General features: G+C 40.7%; 1 protein-coding gene across 2 annotated transcripts in view; it reads right to left on the reverse strand.

Moving 5' to 3' along the window:
* Positions 1-24,088, reverse strand: part of SLC4A5 (solute carrier family 4 member 5) — a 706,789-nt gene that overhangs the window by 529,892 nt on the left and 152,809 nt on the right. Inside the window, exon 1 of one of the 2 annotated variants that reach the window (XM_069214106.1) lies at positions 3,773-3,826. In XM_069214106.1, coding sequence (XP_069070207.1) covers positions 3,773-3,803 — 31 coding nt within the window. In that variant the 5' untranslated portion in view covers positions 3,804-3,826. Of the gene's footprint in view, positions 1-3,772; positions 3,827-14,340; positions 14,524-24,088 lie in introns of those variants that run through there. The other variant, XM_069214105.1, reaches the window with a different exon arrangement.

A 24,088-nucleotide genomic window follows, 5' to 3' on the forward strand; every position in this document is an offset into this window, starting at 1 on the left:
TCTGGACTTCTGAGGTGAGCCTAGCAAGAATTAATACAGTGCAAATATTCTACCACCAAGTTTTGTCAAAAGGTATAATCAACAATAAAATCCCTGCCTACAGAGCTAAACTGGACATTTCATGTAACAAAATACATGGCTGCAGGCTTTACCAAGGTGCAGTAACATCCACATTTAAAGACCTATTGGTTTTATTGTGCGTGTTTTTACAATAAATAAATCAGGCCTACTTCCTTTGTCATATCATTTTAAACTAAACAGATCAGACCCCCAGCATCTGAAATACCTTTATCAAATGATCCAACCAGGCCCCTGTTATTGGCTTGTCATTGCAACCAGTTCGGACCTAATGTATTGAACATAAGGATTCCCATAAGGCAAACAAGAGGTATACAAAACTAAAATGACATACGTACACAATTACAGTTTTCAAAACAATATTAGAACATTGGAATGCTGGGGGCTCCATTGAAAACAATGGAGTGCTGCAGGCTTTTACTGGCCGGTAAAAGCCCGCAGCGCCAACATTCCAATGTTCGCTTTGTTCACAGCAACAGCTGTGAACAAAGCCTCATGGAGCCCGAGGGGATTTTAATCCCCTCGGGCTCCGTGAATTTTTTTTTTTTTAATAGAACATTCTGCCCTGTGTGGCAGAATGTTCTAATAGCCTTAGAACCCGCCGTAGCGGGCTCTACTGGCTATTAGCGGCCCTCTCCCTTTCACGCGGGGAGCGGGCCTTTAATAGCCGGTAGAGCCCACTACGGCGGGTTCTAAGGCTATATAACATCCCTCCTAAGATGGCCTAATAGGGATAACCATAGTGCAACCTTCTATTCCCACTATTTGTTTGGGTGAGTCATCAGCACCAAAACCTCTGATACTACTGTATTGTATGAGATTACATCTAACAAAATACCTGCATCCAGGCTTTAGCACAGTGTAATAATGACTACCCTTAAAAAACCTTTAGCTGTTAACATAACACATGCTTCAACAATCAATATATCTGGACTACTGCCTTCGTCATAACTTTTAGTATAAATCAAACCTATGGATTTTGATATAGCTTTTCCCTGTGAACAAACAAGCCTTTTAGCATTTACAATTTGCTTGACGCCACAACCATCACGGGCTTATTGAAGTGTACATAAGCTGGTGTTCATGAAACATACAGTTATAAAACTACAAATATGTAGAGACTTACAGTTGGCAAAACGATATACAATACCTCTCAAAAGAGCCTAACAAGAATTAGAACATTGGAATGCTGGGGGCTCCATTGAAAACAATGGAGTGCTGCGGGCTTTTACTCGCCTTCGGCTCGGGCATTTAACGCGGGGAGCGGGCCTTTAATAGCCGGTAGAGCCCGCTACGGCGGGTTCTAAGGCTATATTATCACATTGAAAGTATTTTACTTCCATGGCTTGACAGAGGGGGAAACCTATGCCTAATATAGCTAGCTGGGAGATTTCATGTAAAAAACATACCTGTCTAGTACCTGTAACACAATGTGATAACAATCTGCCATTAAAGGTCTATTGACTTTATCAAAAGCTTTTCACAACAAATAAGCCAGGCATACTGGGTTTGTCATACCTTTTCGTAATAATCAGATCAGACCTATGACATCGAACATAACTTTTCCCAGTGAACTGATGAGGCCCATACCTTAATCATTGGTTTCTCACCGTAATCAACTCAGGCCTACTGTATTGAACATAAACTGTGTGAAAAGACAACCATTGAGCATACAGTCATAAAATGACAAATGCATACAAAATTATATTTCGCAAAGCAAAAACTATGAGTAATAAAAAGCCTATTCAAAGGTTATCAAATCTCAAATCTTCCATCCCCACGGTTTTGTCAGATTGGGTAACCAACACCAAACCCCTTGCCTACTAATCTGTTGGATTCCATCAAACAAAACGTCTCTCTACAAAGTGCCTGATACAAAAGCCAGAAAGCAGTGTGAAAAGCAGCCCCTGTGCATTACAGTAACGGCTTCTCCTTACCAGAACCTTTATAGTCAAGTTTGATAAGGAGATATTTGTGACAATATTTTTAGACATTGCACCAATGGATTTAAGAAAAAGAGAGTAAAAAATCTATTCCTATGCTAACACAAGCCTCTTACTAAATAATCTGCTTTGAAAGTGATTTACATTAAAGTGCTTCAATTATGTTTAGCAACAAGCCAGAACATGTACACAGGGTTTGTTTATTCTCCTAGTACAGATTCCACAATGAACACATCCAAAGTACCTCGCATCAGTGAGCATTTCTGCAGGGGTTTTAAATTTATATTATCACATTTCTTTGAATACACATTAACCTACCGGCAGCTTCTTACTGCTACATGCTGGTATACATTCAGATATAAAACTTACAGTGGAAAGAGTCGGGTTTTTATGACTTCTTGGAAACATATGGACTGCACTGAGAGTATTGTGAAAGCGTAAATAAATCTAAAAATTCCGAATCTCACCATACCGAGGACACCAATGCATTAAAATAAAATAAATTAAATAATGAAATGAATAAATTAAATGTTTTGGAGAACACATAATACACAAACTATAAAACTGCACGTTTTAAGTCTGTAAACTATACATTATAATAAATAAACCTTTCCATACATTATGGGTAAAGAATATTTCAAGTCGCCTTTGAGCTCTGTGACATTATTATGGCGGTCTGCCCTTGATCTCATTCAGCTTTGTGGTCACCAGACTTGTCAGTAATTTGCAAATGCCTACAATGTGCAGTAGGATGTACTTTATTCCATATATATAAATAATTATTGCTGCAAACTATCTCAGTTATCAGTTCTACTAGTCATCTCCGTCAGAAAACGGAAAATATATATAGGTTGCATACATTTCACGCTGTTTTTCTTTGTTATAATGGTGCTATGATTCTATTTTGCACTTAACCTTTTTAATTGAAAACATTTCAAGTTATGTGTGCACTTTTTCATTGCTGTTATCTCCTGCTTTATTAGCGTACACGTTCTCATTCGAAAGTGTTTTTTTTATTTGTAGTATCTCTCGACTGCAATTTTTCCTGACGTCCTCTTCAGAGAACAATATTTTTCAAACAACACGATAGGATAAGTTTTTGAGATATATTATGACATTTCTGCAATCGTGCGAGTGGGCTGGTTGCCATAAGTGGAGGGCAATTACATTGAGGGTGGGTAGCACAGCCGACTGTTAGGCATTTCAAATGAGCGCGAGAGTGACGCATTTCTTCGGCGAGTGGGCTCTGCAATTCATTTGAGAGAAAATGTAAGTAGAGTAACCGGGACTGAAGAGAAAAATGAGAACGCGACTAGTCAAAGGCGAACAAATTCGTTAAAATGAGTATGTATCAACGCACATATTACTGGTTATCGTTATTTACTTCGCTCACGAATGATTACAGCAACATGTTTACAGTGCCTAGCTTATTGCTGAACGTATGCTTTAAATATCATTTGTTTTCCACATCGAGTGGTAGGGTTGGTCACCAGCAGACAAAATGTCGAGCCTAATCACAGTTTTGAATTTCCGTTCTTTGCTCCAGTCATGTTAAAAAACACAAAGTTCACAAGAAATGGCATGTTAGATAGTTCTACAATTACAAAACACTTTTATTAACTGTTTTTAAGATTACTATGTATCTGTTATGCTAAACGCATTCCAAAACAGTCCATGATTCAGAAAACCACGCAGTATAACAATGATTTGAATAAATGTTATATGAATTACAATATTATGCCATTTCCTACCTGGAGTAGGCACCTGGAGTCTTTGTTCCATTTTGTATCACGTAGAAAGACTTTCAAAAAACAAAACTCTCCTGTTTTATAAGCGGTTGCTGAACACTTGTGCTTAATAAGCAGATTAAAAGAATCCTAAGTATTTTACTCTCAGCAGCTTTAATGAAGTTTTGTTACCAGATTTACCGAGGTGCCGATTCACTTACAACATAGGAGATGCAGTTTAAACATACACTGTAAAAAATATGTAACAAGTGTATATAGCAAAATAATATCACTCTAAAATAGAATTATTTAACTTTGTATTGCATTTATTTATTATTCTGCATCTGGCTTGAAAGCACAATTGGCTCCGAAACGTAGTGTACAGTAGGAAAATATTTTTTTTTATATGATGTACCCCAGATTTTTGCCCTGTTTTTGCTAGCTGTAGAACTCTGTATACTTTACTCTTGCTAACCAGTATAATGTGCCTATTCTCCCACGTTTAACATGGTTGAATTGGCAGAACCAAACTGTCATATACCATTTGTACTCAGGGCCTGTAAGCTAAATACCACTAGTGGACTGCAGCACCTACTGTGTCACCTACTACAGTACAAATATGGCTGTGATCCTACCGAGGAAGCCTGACTGAAGAAGGATAAAAAATGCAATTCAACCAGTCAAAATAAGCCCTATTGATGGGTCTAAACATTCCTTTTAAATATTACCAAGTCACCACTAAGCAGGCCTGGTAGTTCATAAGGCAGTGTGCATGGTAATTAAAAGTGGGACATGCGGAAATATAATGTTGGGCATGTCTGACAGGGACAAGCACCCAAGAGCTATTTTCACTGTAGCCAGCGTGGCTGTTGTACAGAGATTCACTGGGATGCACTATCAAGTTGAATAATGCTGTGTTTGTCTAGGGAACTCCTTGGAATATCATTCTTGGACTCTCTGCAATATTTATTGAAAAGCCAATTCAATGGTGGAGTCCGAATTTAAATAAATATTAAGAAAAACGTACTTTCTTAAAGTTACCTTTCGCCCTGCTCAAGCACCTAATGAGGTATGAAAACTGCTCCCAGAACAATGACAAATGCCTGGTTGTGAGGAGGTGCTGTCTGTCTCTCTGGCAGGCTGACCATTTGGGCAGTACCCAGGAACCTTATTTACTTCAAAGGGACGATCCCTGCCACAGGGAGATGTCAAATGACACATGGAAAGGACCCTTCATGTGTTCCCCTATTCAGATTGGCACACATTCTAGTGTAGAGGAAGCTACTAGAACTGGTTTGAAGTGACCACAAAGGAGGGTGTGCTCTTTCCCCTGGCCATACCTCTGGGGTAGGCACTCAGGCTTTGCACAAAAGAAGGGTTTTAACATCTTGGATTAAGGAAGAGAGGGGCACTGTGGGATTGTTTGTAGTAGTTCACACAGAAAATGCTGTAAATGTTGGTACGGTAAATCCTGGAACCTTTTACCATTGGTTAGGGAGGAGTCAAAAGTCACCCCTGCCTTCAAGCTGGTAGCAGGCATAAATGTGGCAACCTCAGTACCCTCCTCAGAACACTACTGGGCCTGGGGAAGATCAGAAAAGGGCTGAACCTGTGTTTTTTGGGGTATTTTCCATCTGCAAAGTACACTCAATCATCAAGCTGTTTGCCATATTCAATTCCTTATGTCTTATTTGCAATCTATGAGAAAGAAATCCTTCTTGCTAAAAGAGTTGGTTTTAATGTGGCGTAACACATGTAAACTCAATTGGAAAATGTGGATTGGCTTTGCCAGTGCTTATTTATATAGATGTCACACTGCCTTGACACAAAGGGGAGATTTTTTTGCCTCTATGGCATTTTCTAAAGGCCCCCTCAGGTCAAAACGGCAACGGTATAGAGTTCTACACAAAGGAGGGTTAAGAGTACAAAAAAACTGCCAAAACATTTTCATTGCACTGTGTTCATAGCTATTCTGAGCAACAAACCTTGGGTATCTTGTTCGCTAGCACGAGATTATTAGGCTTTGGATATAGGTGTACAAGCACAGATAGCTTAATGTGCAAGAAACAGATGAATAGACTTATAAAGGTTTAACTTGGTGCTTGTGAGGCCACATACATTTTTTGCTCATCTTGTGACTTGATTGCTATCCAGTGTAGAGCTAACAATGAAGGCCTGATGTGGTCTATTTCAGGCAGAATGTGAGGAAATCCCCTTTGTTTGCACTCTTTGGAACTGGCGTAATCTTGAGAGGAAGAACAACAATAATACTATTGAAAAAGTCAATCCATGAGAAGAAAACTGCAAAGACCAGGGAAATCTGGTGAGAAAGAGGAGACAGAATCTCACATAGACTGTGTTGGAGAAAGAACTCACATTTGTATATGCTGTTTGCTTGAGGGATGCATTACCGATTCTTGTCAAATATAATTCCCAGGTTTTGCACCTTGAATGCAACAAGGAAGTAATTCAAATGGTAGGGTGGGTTTTTAGACCAAAGTAGCATGGCTCATTCTCGGAAGTCCCACATCAATTGCAGGACATGTGTGAAGCTGTCCATGACACGTAAGACACGTAAGTGACTTGCACTACCGTCTACTGCCTTATTATGCAGCTGAGTGTCGTCAACATACATGTATCACTACTCATATGGGGGTCCTATATTACTATATTATAACTGTTAGGTCATGCACAAATGGCACCATGTATGTAGTGAAGAGTATCAGTGAAGCTTGAGTTCTAAGTGACCTTGCCAGATATGTGTTGATGTTTGTGTTTCAGGTATCACTGAGGTGTAGCTGAGGTTTTTGGAAGCATGTTAGCTGTTGCAATGAAACATTTAAAAAGTATCAGGAAAATGAAGTAAAATAGAGTAAGGGAGTTCTTCTGCGTCCATGTCACACCCAGAAAAATCTGATATATGGGTGATGGTGAATGGCAGTTTTGTCTCTGCAGTAGGTCAGCAGGTCAAGGCAATGCTGTTCAGAAGGAGAGAAGCAAGGAGTCATCAGAGCAATGTCAATGCCTGATAAATTTGGAACAATGTTTAGATAAGTAAACTAAGTTTGTGTTTTTGGACTGGAAATAGGATTGTTTTGATTTCAATCCACATTATGTTTAAGGTGGGTAGTTTCCAATGCGTTCAGCTTATGTCAAACTGTTTTCAGACCTGGCTTAGTCCATGCTGGTAAACTGGACGTTTCTTCTGCCTTTTTCTGCAATATGTTTTTTCTCTATTGGCACATTTCCGAAGCACGCAACGTACGTGTGGTGTACGGATCAGTATTTAGTAAGGTATTTGACTTTACTGAGAAATCTATGAAATAAAATAAATATTTGTTATACCTCTCAGTATGTAATGGTTTTCGAGACTAGCAACAACTATTTCAAGGTTAACTGTATAGTTGCACATCCCAATTCTAACAATAAAATAAAGAAATTCTAAAATAGGCTTGTTGGATAATATTGGTAGGAAAAAGGTATTTCTGTCTATATTGATAGAAGCCTTTATTTGACAATGTTTTTACTCTGTAATATGGTGTGAATATTTTGTTTTTCAGGGCTCAGCTACAGATTAGTTCAGCTGTCTGTAGGCAGACCTATTACTTCCAACATCTAGCATATAATTTGATTGGTCCCTGCGTCAGCCTCTTGCTCATGATTGGGTGTCTGTTTCATTTGGCAGTTCCTGATTTGCTGGCTTTCCTCCCTATTATTATGTATGCCCTGCCCAGGAGCATTTCCTTCTTACAGTATTGTGACTGGCTGTGTTGTGTCCTTCTCTGGGATAGTCGAGGGGACTCATTTCATTTGGTATTCAGCGCTGATTGGGAATATATGTGCTTCCTTGTTTTCTCTTCCTTTTTCCTCTTGATCCTTCCCAAACATGCTTTCTTTCTACCCCTTGCTTAGGTTCCCTGAAACACACTGTTCTGCTTCCCATTCTAATGACTGTGTTACTTTTTTAAAATGATGTGTTTTTCAAGAAAGCCTGGCAGCTAAAAAATACTTCTGGGCTTCTCGCCTCCGTTTATGAGCTTGCACATGCTTCATTTAGCATTTTTGCTACATTTGAACTTACAGTAGAAGCATGGTTTTCACAATTTTCTAACCATATAAAAATGGCTGCCACGAGTCACAACACGTACAAACACATGCATCAAGACACACACTTGTGCATCACAACAGAGGTGTCACTGCAGCCATCTGGGAACAGGTTTTCTTTAACAGAAACCACATTACAAGATTGATGGGCATGTGTGTGCCTGCATCTTGATGCAGGTGCACAGTCTGCAATAAAACGTTGGCCAAGCGAATAGCTCTGACTTTTCAAGCCAGCACCAGCAGTCATTACCAATGCTTGTTTACAATTGTTCTGTAACTTGTTTTAGAGTTTAAAAAATATATACATGTTTCATTTAGACACAAATATTAAGAAAGTAGATGCTTCCTTGGTGGAGTTTCAGTCAGAGGGAAAAATTTAAAGGAGAATGAGGTAAAATCATGATAAGCACTGACCACCATTAGATAAGAATAGATGGATAAATAGCAACTTGTCCTAAACTCAGAAAATGGTATCCAACATGTAGCCTTTGTCATGCGCAGGGCCTGATTCCTTCAGGTAGAACCCCACACCTTTAAAGGTATTTTAAAGCAAGTTAGCTGCATGTAATTGATAGGAGAAGTCACGAAAATCTGGAAACATTACTTTATTAGCTGCGGGGGAATTAGGTGTCTGAAGAAGTTGGGGTTATACATAAAAAAAAACTTTTGGATGATCTAGTTTAAGAATTGCTAACACATTAATAGCTAGTCTGCTGTGGCAATATGTGCCGAAGGAAAAAGAGACAGCATTAAATACACTCTTTACTGTAAAGATTACTCTGGCCTCCCACATTTCTGTATCACATGGTTTTAGATGATATTTTAATAACCTATTTAAACTGAGGTAGAGGGAAACAGGACACATTTATCAGTAGTCCATGATTCAGTCATGGTAAGATGGCTAGGCTAAATTTGCTTAATAGCTCTAACATTGACAGTCAATATTTGAGAAGTACAAACTGTTTGAGAGCAGATCGATTTTGATTAGTACATGGGTGTTTCTGTTTGAGTTGTTATACAACTCTTCATCAATAACTTGGGAGCAGAGAGCAGAGTTATGTAGCTATAAAACCATGTTCATTTAGTCTACATGCCAAAGATCGGCACCTTCTGATCTTTCCCTTACGTCTTGTGCAATGCCATGCAGTTGTGGCTATATACTGCAAAGCTATATTATATCTATACCAGATTGTCTTGTGGTGTTAGCAACCCAACTGCCTGGAGGCTCGTCCTCACACAAACAGATGGAGATGGCTTGGCATGAGTAGCTTTAATGTGTCCCTGGTGCACCCACTTCCTGTTGCCTGTGTCCATGGTCTAAATATGCCCTTTGCTGGCTAAAGAGACAATTTCTAGTAACCACAGGAACTGTGTGATGATACAGAATGCAATGGAATTTTGTAATCCTGTTGCTGTCCAAAGAGTGGTTTGTCAAGATTATATAGATGCTGTTCAGTGTTATGTTATGTTATGTTATGTTATTTGAACTTATAAAGCGCCTGACTACCCAAAGGCCTCGCAGCACTAAAGGACCACAACAGGAACCAAAGCCGGGAACTAGAGTTTAAAAAGCCAGGTTTTAATTGCTTTTCAAAAGTTCAGTTCATAGATAATTAGTTGAATATTAAGGAGGAGGTAGTTCCATAGTTTGGCTCCCCAATATTCCATCATGGTACCACCCCATCTAGCTTTTTAATTTTTGTAAGTACAGCTAAGGCTGTAGATGCGGATCTAAGAGCCCTGATGGGTTTGTAAAAGGTAGCTAAAGTTTTTAACACGTGAGGTCCTCAATTATGCAATGATCTGTGAATGATGCAGAGGGTTTTAAAATGTATACGCTGTTCCACCGGAAGCCAGTGGAGTGTGGACAAGGCCCATTTAACTGAGGTATGCCTTGGAGCAGAAGAAGCACTGCTGCATTCTGAACTACCTGCAATTTGCTGACCACGTATTTGGCGGAGCCAAGAAATAAACTATTGCCATAGTCGAGTCGAGACAAAATGATTGCTTGTACCATAAGTCTTTTTGCCAAAGGGGGAAGCATTACCAATACCTTTCTCAAAAGTCTTAATGACCCAAAACAGGCAGCAGAAATGTTCTTGGCGTGATGTTCCCAGGTAAGTTGGGAGTCTAACCAAATTCCCAGGTTTTTAATATAATTCTTAGGAGGCGGCAGATACCCCAGAGGGGAAGTAGCCAAAAGATTATTGGCAGGGTTAGAATGGTGGCCGAGGATCATTATTTCAGTTTTGTCCCCATCAAGTTGGAGCCAACTATTGGTCATTTAACTAGATATTGCCTGTAAACACGAAGGCAATACAGATCCTTCTGACCCTCCCATCATGGAAAAAGAAACCACCAGCTGAGTTTAATCTGCATAGGAGACCAATGACAATCCAAAAGACTCCACTAGCTCTGCCAAGGGGGCCATATATCTATTGAATAAGGTGGGGCTAAGCGATGAGCCCTGTGGAACCCCACAGCTCAGCTTAAACTGATCAGAAAAATAAGACCTGAAATGATCTATCTTCAAGAAATGAGGTGAGCCAGTTGAGAGTGAGCCCTTTGATTCCCGTTGTCTTTATCCTTTGAATCTGAAGATTATGATCTACTGTATCAAAGGCAGCACTCAGGTCAAGAAGTATAACAGCTGTCATGTGGCCGTGATCCATTTGCTTTCTGGCCTCTTCCATGACCGCTATCAGTGCCGATTATGTACTGTGAAGAGGCCTAAAGCCCATCTGAGTCGGATATAAAATATTATTCCCTTCCAGAAATATGGATATTTGAGAGTTAATATATTTGTCCAACATTTTAGACATAAAAGGAAGTAGAGATATGGGCCTATGTTTTTTGAGATCCATAGCATCTAGATTTGTTTTTTTAGCAGGGGCTTGACTATCGCATGTTTCCACTGATCTGGATCACAACCTCTCAAAGTAGGGCTTAAACATGCTCTACCTCTCTACGTGTATTATTGTATTAGAATTTCATTAGGTTTGCAAGGCAGTCATCCAGCCCCATCCCCCATTCACAGAAAAATTCACTAATCATGCATTTTGGAAATTAGATTAAATTATCACATCTCTTTGGCTAGAAACTTTACAGGCTACCATTGCTGTATTTTTGGTTATTTTGATAGAAATCCAGCTGTGTCCTTTACAAAACAGGCTTGCCCTGAATTGCTGGTATTTTCCAAGTGAAATAAGAATAAGGGTAGTAGCAAGGACAAGGGGCCATCGGGAGATAGTGACTAAGGGCCTAATTTATATGTTGGCGGAGAGAAAGTCCATCACAACAGCGACAGTGTTCCCTCCCTGTCAACATAGTATCTGCCTGCCCAATTTAAATGTGGGTGGACCATAGTTTGGCCACAGCTGTGACTGCTCCATCACCTCCATGGCTGAAAATTTCTAAAGGCCTGACAGAGTAAGGGCTGTCAGAGAATTGGCCGTATGTCCATTTGCTCACTTAGAATGGGTGGACATATAGACTTTTTTCCTGTCTGTCACAGCCAGGCGAACCCTAGTGGTAAGGGACAATAAAAACACTAAGGCGGTCATTCTGACCGCGGCGGGTGGCGGTCGCCGCCCGCCATGCGGTCACCGCCACATGGCCGCTCCGCGGTCAGGAGACCGCGGATGCCATTCTGGCTTTCCCGCTGGGCCGGCGGGCGACCGTCAAAAGGCCGCCCGCCGGCCCAGCGGGAAGGCCCCTGCAACATAGAAGCCAGCTCCGAATGGAGCCGGCGGTGTTGCAGGGGTGCGACGGGTGCAGTAGCACCCGTCGCGATTTTCACTGACAGTGAAAATCTTCATGGGGCCCTGTTAGGGGGCCCCTGCACTGCCCATGCCAGTGGCGTGGGCAGTGCAGGGGCCCCCAGGGGCCCCACGACACCCGTTCCCGCCATCCTGGTTCTGGCGGTGTAAACCGCCAGAAACAGACTGGCGGGAAGGGGGTCGGAATCCCCATGGCGGCGCTGCAAGCAGCGCCGCCATGGAGGATTCCCTGGGCCAGGGGAAAACTGGCGGGAAACCGCCGGTTCCCCTTTTCTGACCGCGGCTTTACCGCCGTGGTCAGAATGGCCCTGGAAGCACCGCCAGCCTGTTGGCGGTGCTTCCGTGGTCCCCGGCCCTGGCGGTCATGGACCGCCAGGGTCGGAATGACCCCCTAAATGCCACGTCACTATAAACAATTACTCCTATGGGGAGAGAAGCTTTCTCTTTTCCTTTTAAAAAAGAAAGTCAAGCTGTGGGATTTTCTATTTGAAAATAAAATACTTTGCTGCAAGGCTCATCAATTTGACGGAGCCCTGCACCAAACTGTAATAAGCATTGACAGGAACTGCCATGATGCCTGTTCCTGCCAATGCTTTAGAAATGACTGCCTGCTTGGCAGTCATTTCAAATCTGGTGGGCAGCATCTCCGTCATGGTGAGGGAGCAATCTACTCCATTGCACTGGTGGAGAAACGGGCTGTCCACCAGAATATAATTTTGGGACTAAGGCCCAAATTTTTACTTTTTTTGCGTCGCATTTGCATCACTTTAAAATACAATTGTATTTTCTAATTTTGCGCTGCTTTTGCATAAAAAAGTGATGCAAATACAGAGCAAAAAAAGTATAAATATGGGCCTGAGTCCTCGTGGCTGCAGATCATGACATTAGATTTTGCAGTAAATATTGCAGTTCAATATCTCCTATAGTTTTCAACTGTAAGGCTTCTTGGCATGTGGGGCCTCAGTACTTCGCTCTTCTGATATCTTCTCCATGCAAAGCTCAACATCCAAACCAGGAGATGAGCATGCTGAAGCTTTTGTGACACACAACTCTGCAAATCTCAAATTGTATGAATTATTCCATAAATATTGATACACAAACAGGAAATCAACTATAGAAGACTGTTTATGTGCATGTGCAAAATGCAAATGTATGCTCCTCTCTGTTGTTGTTTCTCTTATTAAGTCTATACTAGTTGTTTCACCATCGCATGTTATTAAAAATTATAAGTAATAAATGGCCCTCTTCATCCATTGATCTTTTTAAGTGTCGTTCCCATTTGGTTCTGCCATTAACACCTTGCAGCATGGGCCAATAGAGTCAATGGGTCAACGGGGTAGCCCCCTTCAGTCATTGTTTGTTTTTCATTTTGTGATGGCATTTTGCCTGATCCCATGTGCATGTCTACCTAATACTAATAATGGGGGTGAGTGTTTGCATTGTTCAGCACTCTGTCCATCATCCTTTTTTGTTGCTAAAGTTGCCCTAAGTGGGAAGGGTATGCCCAGATGTGGGTCCATGTTCACTGTGCCAAAGGATTCAAACTAGCCTGGTTGATGAAGGGTGATACCCTGAAACCAGTCCCAGGATGCTTGTTTCCGGTCCAGGGACGACCTAGCCTGGCAATTAGGGCTAGCCTGTTTCCATGAGGAACAGGGTCAAGACTGATTTGCATATGGCTGGGTCCAAACCTGGGAGTCATGGTGAGCAAAAGAATGACGGATTAAACCCAGATCTGTGATTGAGGGTGATTGTTTGTATTGTTCAGCACTCCATCCGTCTTTTGTGTTGCTAAAGTTGCCCTAAGTGGGAAGGGTATACCCAGATGTGGTTCCCGTGCTCACTGTGCCACTGTGTTCAAGCTAGCCTGGCTGATACCCTGACACTGGTACCAGGATGCTTGTTTCTGGTCCAGGGATTATGTGGCCTGGCAGTTCGGGCTGGACTATTCCTATGAGGAACAGGGTCAAGACTGATTTGCATATAGCTGGGTCCAAACTGGGGTGGTATTAAACCAAGATCTGTGACTGGGGGTGAGTGTTTGCATTGCTCAGCACTCCGCCCATCAACCTTTTGTGTTGCTGTCTAATACATAGTACATTTCAGTGCCCAAAACTGGTAAGCCAAAGACTTGGCTAGTTCACTTTTACTTCTTTTTCTTTAAAAGCACATACATGGCATCTTTAGGTGTCAGCATGTTTTCCTTTCTTTACTTTTAATCTTTTAATTTCTATTGCAAATGCTTGCTGAAAAACCTTGCAAAATATTGCATGTCACACCTATTTCTCTTACCAAGGCTTTTGTCCTTGTGTCTCACCTAAAATGATGGTGCACAATGACTGGCTGTCATCAGGATGTAATATATTTTGGGCCTGACCTACAATTCCACACCCACACTATGTTCACTATAGTCACTCTTTACTAAGGCTCTGTACATGCACTCTCTTGGGGCAATTAGACACATACAATTCCATTGATTTACTTACAATTACAAAAGGCTGCAGGCACAGCAAAAAGCTGCATAGTATCAAGTGAGCATCCGTGCAACACCAAATCAATAGGGGCCATATGTACAAACACATTTTCCCATAGGCACAGAATTTGTTAAACCTGTTGGTCCATCTGGTCCTAACTCCCCATATTTTAAAATTGTGGCTGCCCCAAAGTCATACTTTATAATGCTTCACAAAATTAAAGACAAATACTTACTTGCTCTGCTGATGTCATTTCCAGGATCATAGCCATATTTGCCTCCTTCATCCATGTCTGCCGTTTCATGTGTCTCACAGTATCTTTCATTCTCATTGCTTTTGTCTCGACTGGAAGTTGATTTTCTTCGACGCCTCTTTCTCCTTTGTGGTGCTGGCACTCCAATATAAATGGAATGATATTCTACAAAACAAAGTCATACGTTATGTGTCTTTAGGCTCATGCCTTAAAAATTGTATAAACCTAGGGATAATTTTGAAAAGCAACTTTACATTACCATCCCTATCAGAAACGAGTGAAAGCCACTGCAAGAATTAATGAAATCCCTAGCAAACACGGAGTTACCTCTCAGTTATTACAAGAAATAATCAGTCAGTAATTACTTTTATTGTTAAAGTATACTTTTTAGACCAGTATTGATGGAGATTTGTTTTGGGAGATCTGTCCCACATCAAGGAAATTCCGCAGTGTCTAGCAGAGTCCTCAATATGGAATCTTTTTACAGTCTTCCTGAAATGGAGGTTTGTTGAATGTTCATAAGCTATGTTTTGATCCAAAGTTCTTGGGGGCATAGCACAGCTCTCATCTAACTAACCCCCTCTGGACAAATGGGTTTCCTTTTCCTTCCCCATTTTAGTATCAGTGGTGTTTTAGCCATGTAAAATGTTGTTTGAAGTTGGGGTCCTAGGGGCATATTTATACTTTTTGATGCAAAACTGCACTAACGCAGTTTTGCATCAAAAAGTTTAGCACCGGCTTGTGCCATTCTTGAGCGCCAGCCGGGCGCCATATTTATGGATTGGTGCAAAGGGTAGGCTAGCGTAAAAAAATGACATTAGCCGGGTGGGAGTGGCGGTAAGGGAGAAGGGGGTTTTGCACCAAAAAATGATTTTCTTACACAAAAAGACAGGAGTCATGCCCACCACCCCAATTACCAGCACAGGGGACCAGTGTCCCCTGGGCATAGTCATTGCACCCTGTGCCTTGCAGGGGGCCCCAAGTTGGGCTCCCGATGGCACTTGAATTAAACAAAAATACTTACCTATACTTACCCTACGTACCTGGGATGCACGTCCCCCATCCTCTGGTGTCCCGCTGGTGTAGATTCAGGGTGTTCCTGGGGCTTGAGGAGGGCACCTGTGGACCCACTCCATGGTTTTTAACCATGGAAATGGGTCCACAGGTCCCCCAACAGTTTGCACCATTATTTAGCCCCACCTCTCACCTGTGCGTCATTTTAGCACAGGGGGATAAATATGGGGCTATCAGGTTAGCCCTATTTTTTAGATGGGAACGCCTACCCCGCATCTCATTGACACAGGGTAGATTCACGCATCTAAAAAATGGTGCAAACTCCAATATTTTTACGTTAAATGTGTCGAACGTCAGAATATAAATATGGAGTTCGTTTTGCGCCAAATTTGCATTAAAAAAATGATGCGGATTCGGAGCAAATGGAGTATCCTTTATGGCATCTTACCCTTTGGTCAGCCTATTGTGATGTCAGTGAGTTGGTGTTCATTTGTAGAACATGGGGGTTTGATAAAGGGTGAAAACAGGAAATCCTTTGACCTTCAATCTTTTTTTAAACATTTATATCACACACATTTCACATATTCTGCCTTCCGGGCATTGGCCTTATGGCTGGCCTCTTAGCACAATTTGACAACTGCTACTGGCCTATGTGACTATGTTCTATTATGTCTAGTTTAATTATCATAACAATTGTGTCAGTCATATTTTTTTCTCTATTTGTTTTGAAGTATAGTGTCTACAAATACATGCAAACAATTCCTAAATATATTATTTTCATAAGTATTCAAATGCAATTTGTGAAGTTCCTCCAGGAAGTTATAGTATGGGTTACATGCAGATCAGTATACTGGCTGCACTCTCCCAACTCTGTTTGTATTGCCCTTTAGAATTTTCTTCTTTTTATCAGTGATCATACTAGTCTATCTTCTGTATTCATCAACCATTATCTCATCACCCTCAGATCTACTCACTGATGTTCTAAATTGATGATAGTCTTTTTACACCATATTGCAATTTCAATTCCATACTTCTACGTCTTTTTCAATGTTATGCCCCATATTTCCTCAAGCAGTGTAAACCTATCAATTCATCCTAATCTATCATGTTTGCCATACTTTTCTGATTTCACATAAATCCACTTGAAATCTCGCTTATGCCTTTGTAACATTATTCAATCAAAATTCCATAATAATTTAATTCATCAATTCGTCTTCTGGTATCCTCTTTTGAACTATGATGATTAGGTTAACCTCATAAAATATCCACTGAAGTTAAAGTCATGTTACTAACAACATAGTTAAGCACTTGCCTTAATTGTAAATCATGTAGCTACTTTGAATCCAACATATCTACCGTTTGTGCAGCAATCAACATTTTACATGTGTTGTTCCTCTTTTTATATATAAAACGACTTTACTCATTTTGAAATGCGTTCAATGTCCATTGCAATCATGTTCAATAAAGTAATATACCATTAATGATCAATGTCCTATAAATTATGTATTATTTTTCCATCTTCTTTTAAGCATTCTCCTAATCTTTTACCTATACTAAATATGCAGAGAGGTACCTGACTGTATGGACCAGTAGTAGTTGAGAACAACCCAAATAAGTATATGGGATCCTTGGTAACCGATACAGCATTCAGTTGCGATAGTGTGCACAATAAATGTTAACAAAAGAGCTGAAGTGTAGTATAGCTTGTTGATCTCCATTAACTTAGTAAAAATGCTTTTCAATGGCTGTGCCTCTGTAGAATCGATATAACAAAAACAGGTTGAGAAGTTCGAAAAAGCATGGCATGCAAAGACTGGGTAAACCATAGGAAAATGTTTTAAATTAATATGCATTTACAATTATAAATACTATATTTAAGTGTCCTTTTTGAATGGTGATTTTTGCAATAGCCTGTAATAGTTAATGCCAACACAATATCCCCCAACTGTAGTTCATCAACTCTGCCAACTGGAGGATGTACAAAGGATGCCTTGATATTTAAAACACTATACATTTTCCACATCAGAGGGGAACAATTTCAAGAAGTGCTATGCACCTGGTTCAAAATAGTGTACTGAAGTGCACATAACTCATCGAATTCACACAGTAGTAGATATTGTATGTCTGGTGGAAGTATGTTAAACATAGGCAGTAGGTTAAGGAGCAAACTGTTTTAATCTGGAAATGTAATTACATTTTCATTATGCATTCTTTCAGCAAGATTGGATGCTTTTAGGGTCCTGTGGATGAATACTGCACATTTTATTGCCTTATTTTGAGGCTGTTGGCATTTGCCCATAACTAGAATAGCTAAAGTGTAAAAGCAATACTTGTATGGTATAGTGTTATGTAGACACATTTAAATCTAAATTTCATGTGATCTTTGCTAAAGTCTTTATTTTTCCATTGTTCTTCTGATTTTCTGTGGTGTTTATCAGATCAAAATTGTATGATGATTTACAGGAACATTAGGAAGCGCGCTAAACCCTGAAAATACAGCAAATGCCATACTATAAAACTTCTTCACCTTCTTTGAATGTACTAGAGAGCATGGATCACAATATCCTGTCCATATCCCCTAAATATTTTGTTCTTCTTAAAATTGTGCATCATTAAATTAATATCAATGCTATACTGATCCACTCTCAGGATACAGTCTCTAATCTGACCTACAAAGTACTTTTTTCTTCCGTGTCTGAGCAGTCTGTCTTCAACAGACAGTGAATCAGTAGATTCTTGAAACATTTAACATCCATGATACAATGGCCTGTGCTTCCACCTCTAGATAAACCCCAGTAGATATAGACATATATCCTTCCAATGAAAGAACTACATTCTTTTAAAGTATGATGCTTGTTGCTGGAAGTGTTTCAGTTCTTCTCAGGGAGATTCATTCAAGTATGTGCTTCACACAACTGCTCTTGCTATGTCTAGTGAGTAGTGATACAATATGTTTGGAGAAGTGTCTAATTTTCTAATAATAATCTTAGTGTACTAATCACTCTTGTATGAGTCACTACTAGATGAGTCACTACTTGTAAAATTCAGCCTGCAACCCAGCCCTGGAATAGGTATGGTCATCTGATACCACCTAGTGCCTAAGTAGGCTTTGGCTCAAGGGTATAGTTCTGATGCTCTAGTTCACACCAGTCTTGACACCAATTTCACAGGATATTCCAGAAATGATGAAAAAGAAATACACACTGGCTCAATGCTTGAATTGTTTACTTTTAAATGTATAGCTCTCTTTTCTGCTGATGGTCGATCTGACAGACATCATTTAAATTTAAAACTGTCTGCAGAAGAAGACTACTTTCAACACTTTATTACAATAAAATCACTATCAAACACATATGTAATATTATAAGCATCAACTACAGTGCCTTACCTGTTAACAAAATCAGCAGCTATGAATTTACAGCCATTTATAAAATAATAAATAATAGTAATAATATTAAATAATAATAAAATTTACCAACTTAATACTCAGATCCCTATTAGCTAAAATGGCCAATCTCAGAATGCACAATCCAACCTGTGACTGAAGATAATCCTCAATACAGCCTTGCCAAAGAAAGAAGTCTACTTTTCCACCTGACTAGGCTCTTTCCGAGTCTCCTGCTCTTCCTGTAAAACTGTCTCTCCTTCTGGAAGGCCCTGCAAATATACCAATTCCTACTGGCAAGCTCCAGCTTTTGATTTGATGAAGAACACATGACAGAATCAAGCAAACGCCAGATCATTAAGATGCTACTTTATCAATATCTTGCAAATTAAAAAAGATAATGATGAACCCAGGTGCAGAATGTCCATGTAAAACCCAGGAAATGCTCCCTTAGGTGTGGGTCCTGCCTAACATCTCCCATAAAGAGTATCTCTCTGCAGACACATATCAAAGGATCAGAGTGTGGAAAATGACACCGCTGGGAGGATCGATCACCTCTCTTATTCCAGATCTCTAAAGAAAGACTGTACAACCTTGTCTCGGACATTGAGAAGGGAAAGGACTTACTACATGTCTGAATCCATGCACATACTAGGACATTGCTGCTAATGAGCCAAAAAACAAATCAAAGTGTATGTACCAAGAAATGTAGGCAGTTTACAAACCTTTGATGAACTGAGATCAAAGTAAGATTGGATGCTCTATTAAACTATGATCAGAGACACAAAAATTAGGCAGCAAGGGAGGTCCAAGTTATGCCGCAGTGCTGTATTGATTATGTGGATAAGGTGAAGTATGTCATAATGTGGCACATTGTACGGCTGTGTAATTTCACTGTTTTAGCCTTTTACACCTATTAATAATGTCTGACCAAATGTTTGACCACATTAGTACCAGCTTAATATCTGTACACAACACTCATAGACTGAAAGGTTACAGTTAAACTTAGCAGGTACATTGCAGTACCATGACTTATGTTTTTTTTTGTAATATTTGATGAATTTGAACTAGAAACAAAATGTGCGTTTATTAATAAAACCTACAAATTATGCAGCAGATGATGGATTATGTCACAAGGGCAGGGAATCCATAACTATACAGAAAGGGCTGCAACCACTACTTGCTTAATTTCAGTGACCCAGCTCATGATATGCAATGTTTGGTGTTTTCCTTTTTTCACACAAATAATATTCGCCTTTGCTGGTGTTTGTGTTATTATAGTTATTCTAATACATTTATACTGTAGTAGTGTATTGTATATTGAATACACATTATCAGAACTTTCTATTGTGTGTGTACTGATTTAGGGGTATTGGATAGGTCTCTAATATGCAGCAAAACACTCTTGACAAGGTCTCCCAGTAAGTGGCAAACCGTAACAATATCTTCACCTTACATAGTGACTTGTTAGTTGTCCATTGCCACAGAATCTAGACGTTTGCTATATGTATCCATTTATGTATATTTACATACTTTAACTGTACCTATCCGGAACGCAGAATCTGGAGAGAAATGACTAAATTAATCATGTGAAATACATCACTGACAGAGATAAGGTTCTCAAGATAGCACACAGTGAGAGAGGGCACACATCTTGGAGGGAGAACAGACACTGTGAAGTAGGATAGAGACAGAGAGCTTGGATGCTGAGATAGCACCTTCATTGAGCATTTGTCACCAACAAAGCACACTTCGGGTGTGGCAAAACAAAAATTTATCTGAGTACATGGCTGACACATTTAGGATCCTTCCTTGGAAATTACATTAGAACAATGATTCAAGAAAAGTTCAGGAATGTAGAATATAGCATACTATGTTCTGCAAATAGATGACCACTTCCCAGACATCACCTGCAATGGGGAAGACCAGTTCCCACTTAGCAATAATGAATCAAAGTAAGGCACAGGGATATCACTCTGCATTTATTAACAAGTCACAAGGCCTGGTCTCTCAGCATGGATATTTTGACAACAAAACAAATCCTGACAGGAATATTAAATGATATTGAAGAAGCCTTGAAGGTGCGGGCCTCGGGAATTTGAATAATTAGGTGGATTGTGGGGATGAGGATGAGAATTTTATTGGATAGTGCCCGGAAATTACTATGGTCGAAGAGCAAGGTCTATGACAAAGATTGACATAGAAAATCTAACCTCAATGCCAGACAAGGCTCTGAATCAGTCCAAATGAAATAGGACAACTGGAGAACCCCTCACCATGCACAAATATGAGTCTAGTTGGAATGCACCATACCATGCAAGCATACATAGGTTTTGATGCAAATTCAGACATACTAAAAAGGTATACAGGGCTTTTCTCCAAACATTTCCAACTTTGCATTTGTGCTGAACTGTACAGCACACATACAAAGTGGGAAAGGTATTTAAGTATTTAAGGGTCTTCCTCCAGTAAAACAACAAATGTTTGAGAGAATACACATACCCGTTAACTATTGTGCAAGGAGGTGTGTGTTGCCACATGACAGCTTAAAGAGTGCCAACAGACAGAGGGAGGATAACATTAGATCTTAGTAGATATGGTATAGTTTTGCTCTCTCATGCAACACAGTGCAGCAACTTTGGTTGCAGCACAGTGTTATGTGAAAAGTTAGTAAATCTGCCCCTTGGAGTCTGAGTGAGGCCCCGGGTTATCCACTGCAGTGTCAGTATCCTCCCACTGACCTCCTTTCCCCAGTTCCAACATCATTGGTATGCTGGGTGGTGATGAATGTGGGGAGTTAACTCTAGCCACGTAAAGCTGCTGACCCTGAAAGCCTTAAAAAAATCATACATTTCTTGCCATCTGTTCATGCCTCTTACAGAGGTTTCCATGATGACTTCCATGATGACTTTCCATGCGGTCAGTGTCCACGAGGAAGCTTCTTGTGGTACTTAAAATGTTCTACCTGGGGGATGTGTCCAGTTTGTTACAAGGTCACCCACCCATGTGGCAAAGACTGAGCCCCTCGCTTGGTACTAACTCTGTCATTGTGGTAGCAGCAGTGATCAGATTTACTCTCAGTGTCTATTGGGGTCTTTAGAAACCAGTCAGGCATGTTTGGCATTGTTAGACCTGTCAGCCTTAGTGTGGTTTTCCCACAAACCTTTTGCCTTACTCCTCCATATTTGTAAGATCTTGTTTTGCTGGCCTTTGGACTCTGTGAACTTTACCACTGCTAGCCAGTGCTAAAGTGCGTGCACTCCTTCCTTAAAACAGTGTATCATTGGCTTGTCCCCAATTGGCATATTTAATTTTCTTATAAGTCCCTAGTACAGTGGTACTACATGTACCCCAGGACTTGTAAATTAAATGCTACAAGTAGCCCTGCAGCACTTCTTGTGCCACCCACTTCAAGTCTGCCATTGCAGCCTTTCTGTGAGTTTTAAACTGCCATTTTGACCTGGCAAAACGAACCTTTTGCCAGGCCCAAACTGTTCCCTTTTCAATACATATGTCACCCGTAGGGATGGCCCCAAACAGCTCACAGGGGAAGGTACAACGTATTTAAAAAGCAGAACAGTCAGTTTTAAGTTTTACATGTCCTGGTAGTGAAATTTATTTATTAAAACTGCAAGGCCTGCTTCTCTCACAGGATAACATTGAAGTTGCCTTAATACGTTTAATATGTTGCAACTTCTAAATGGGAACAGATAAATAGTTCATGTTTGGTGTCTTTGGAATCGTAATGAAAAATCTTCTTTTATGGTAAAGTTGGATTTTTGGTTGCAATATTGAAAATTCCACTTTTAGAAATTTGGCATTTTCCTGCCTTCGGCATTTAGTTCTTACAGCTTGTCTCTGGGTTGCATGACTAGGTGTATTTGGCTGCTGATCTTTGTGTATTCCTCCTAAAGAGCCACACACAACAGAGAGCGTAGGTATACCTACATTGGCCATTACTGCAGGATGGGAGGGTGTGGTTAGGCGCAGCCCCACTTACATCTCAATCGGCGGTGTCCTGCCTTCATTAAAGGAATTTAGTCTAGAGCAGGGAAGGCAGGAAACCTGTGCACTTCAAAGAGAAACCTCTGGAAGCTTTTCCCACTTCAAAGAGCTTCACTTCACCAGGTTTAAATATTGGACCTGAGACACCAACCCCTCAGTACACTTCTGGACCTGTGGAAGACTGCCAGGAAGAAGGACTGCTGTGCTTGCTGACAGGACTGCCACTCTACTGGACGGCTTCCCTGAAGGACTGCTGCCTGTTGTGCTTATCTGCTGTCTGCTGCCCTCTTGCCTGGGTGAGAAGGACTTGACATATAACCTGAACCCAGGACCATTAGTGTGACTCCAAAAGCTAGTCTTTTGTGACCAGCACCTGGATTCTGCAACTGTGAGTCCTACCCTGTCAAGTGGTGGTACCTCATTTCGGGACCATTGGAGGTGGGCCTGAAGGTGCTCTACCATCCCATTGGTGGATCCAGCAGAACTGACGCATCACCTCTGCTGCACAGTGTAACCCCCCAACAGAACCGGCACATCACCTCTGCTGCAAGGATCCTTCTAGCACAAGGACTTTGCATTGACCTTACAGCCTGCATTAAAACCACCACTATGCTATGCATCCCTGAAGCAGGCCTTCGCATTGTAATCTGCTCACTGATGGCAGCCTCGATGAAGATGCAGGACATCAAATCACAATGCAGTCTCTTCAGAATCAGCCGGCTCGCGACGCATCCCCGAGGCATGACTTCACATTGCAAACTTCCCTCATTGATGGCCTCCTTGAAAATGATGCAGGACCTCACATCACAGCCTTGCAGCTCCCCATAACTGACACATGACCTCAGCTGCGTGGCGCATCCTCAATCCCAGACCTTGCAAAGCTCTGCAAAAGGATTTAAGGTACTTTTGTTCAGCAGGCTGAACTGGGTTCCTGCAGCAGGCCCGTGCTCCAATGTGGGTGGCCTGAACCTTTGACTTTGTCGCAGTCCAGTGTGACCTTATATCAAGGGTTGCCACTTTGTAGTTTTGGGTAGTATTTTCACTTAGATTTCTGAAATTGTACATCTCCGGTTCTACTGACTGGATTTTTGTTGTTTGGGTCTTATTGATTGGATTTTTGTTATTTGAATCTTCTTTAATTTCTTAAAATTTTCTCTACTTTTCTAACCTGGTGTGGGATCCCTTTTGTGGTATGTTTTCACTTTATTACTATTTGAAGTGGTGTTCTAATACTTTACATAATGCCCTTAAGTGAAGCCTGACTGCTCTGTGCCAAACTAACAGAGCGTTGATCACAGGTTAATTTGGGGTTCGCTTGTGACTTCA

Source organism: Pleurodeles waltl, chromosome 11, assembly GCF_031143425.1.
Source record: "Pleurodeles waltl isolate 20211129_DDA chromosome 11, aPleWal1.hap1.20221129, whole genome shotgun sequence".
Classification (NCBI taxonomy): domain Eukaryota; kingdom Metazoa; phylum Chordata; class Amphibia; order Caudata; family Salamandridae; genus Pleurodeles; species Pleurodeles waltl.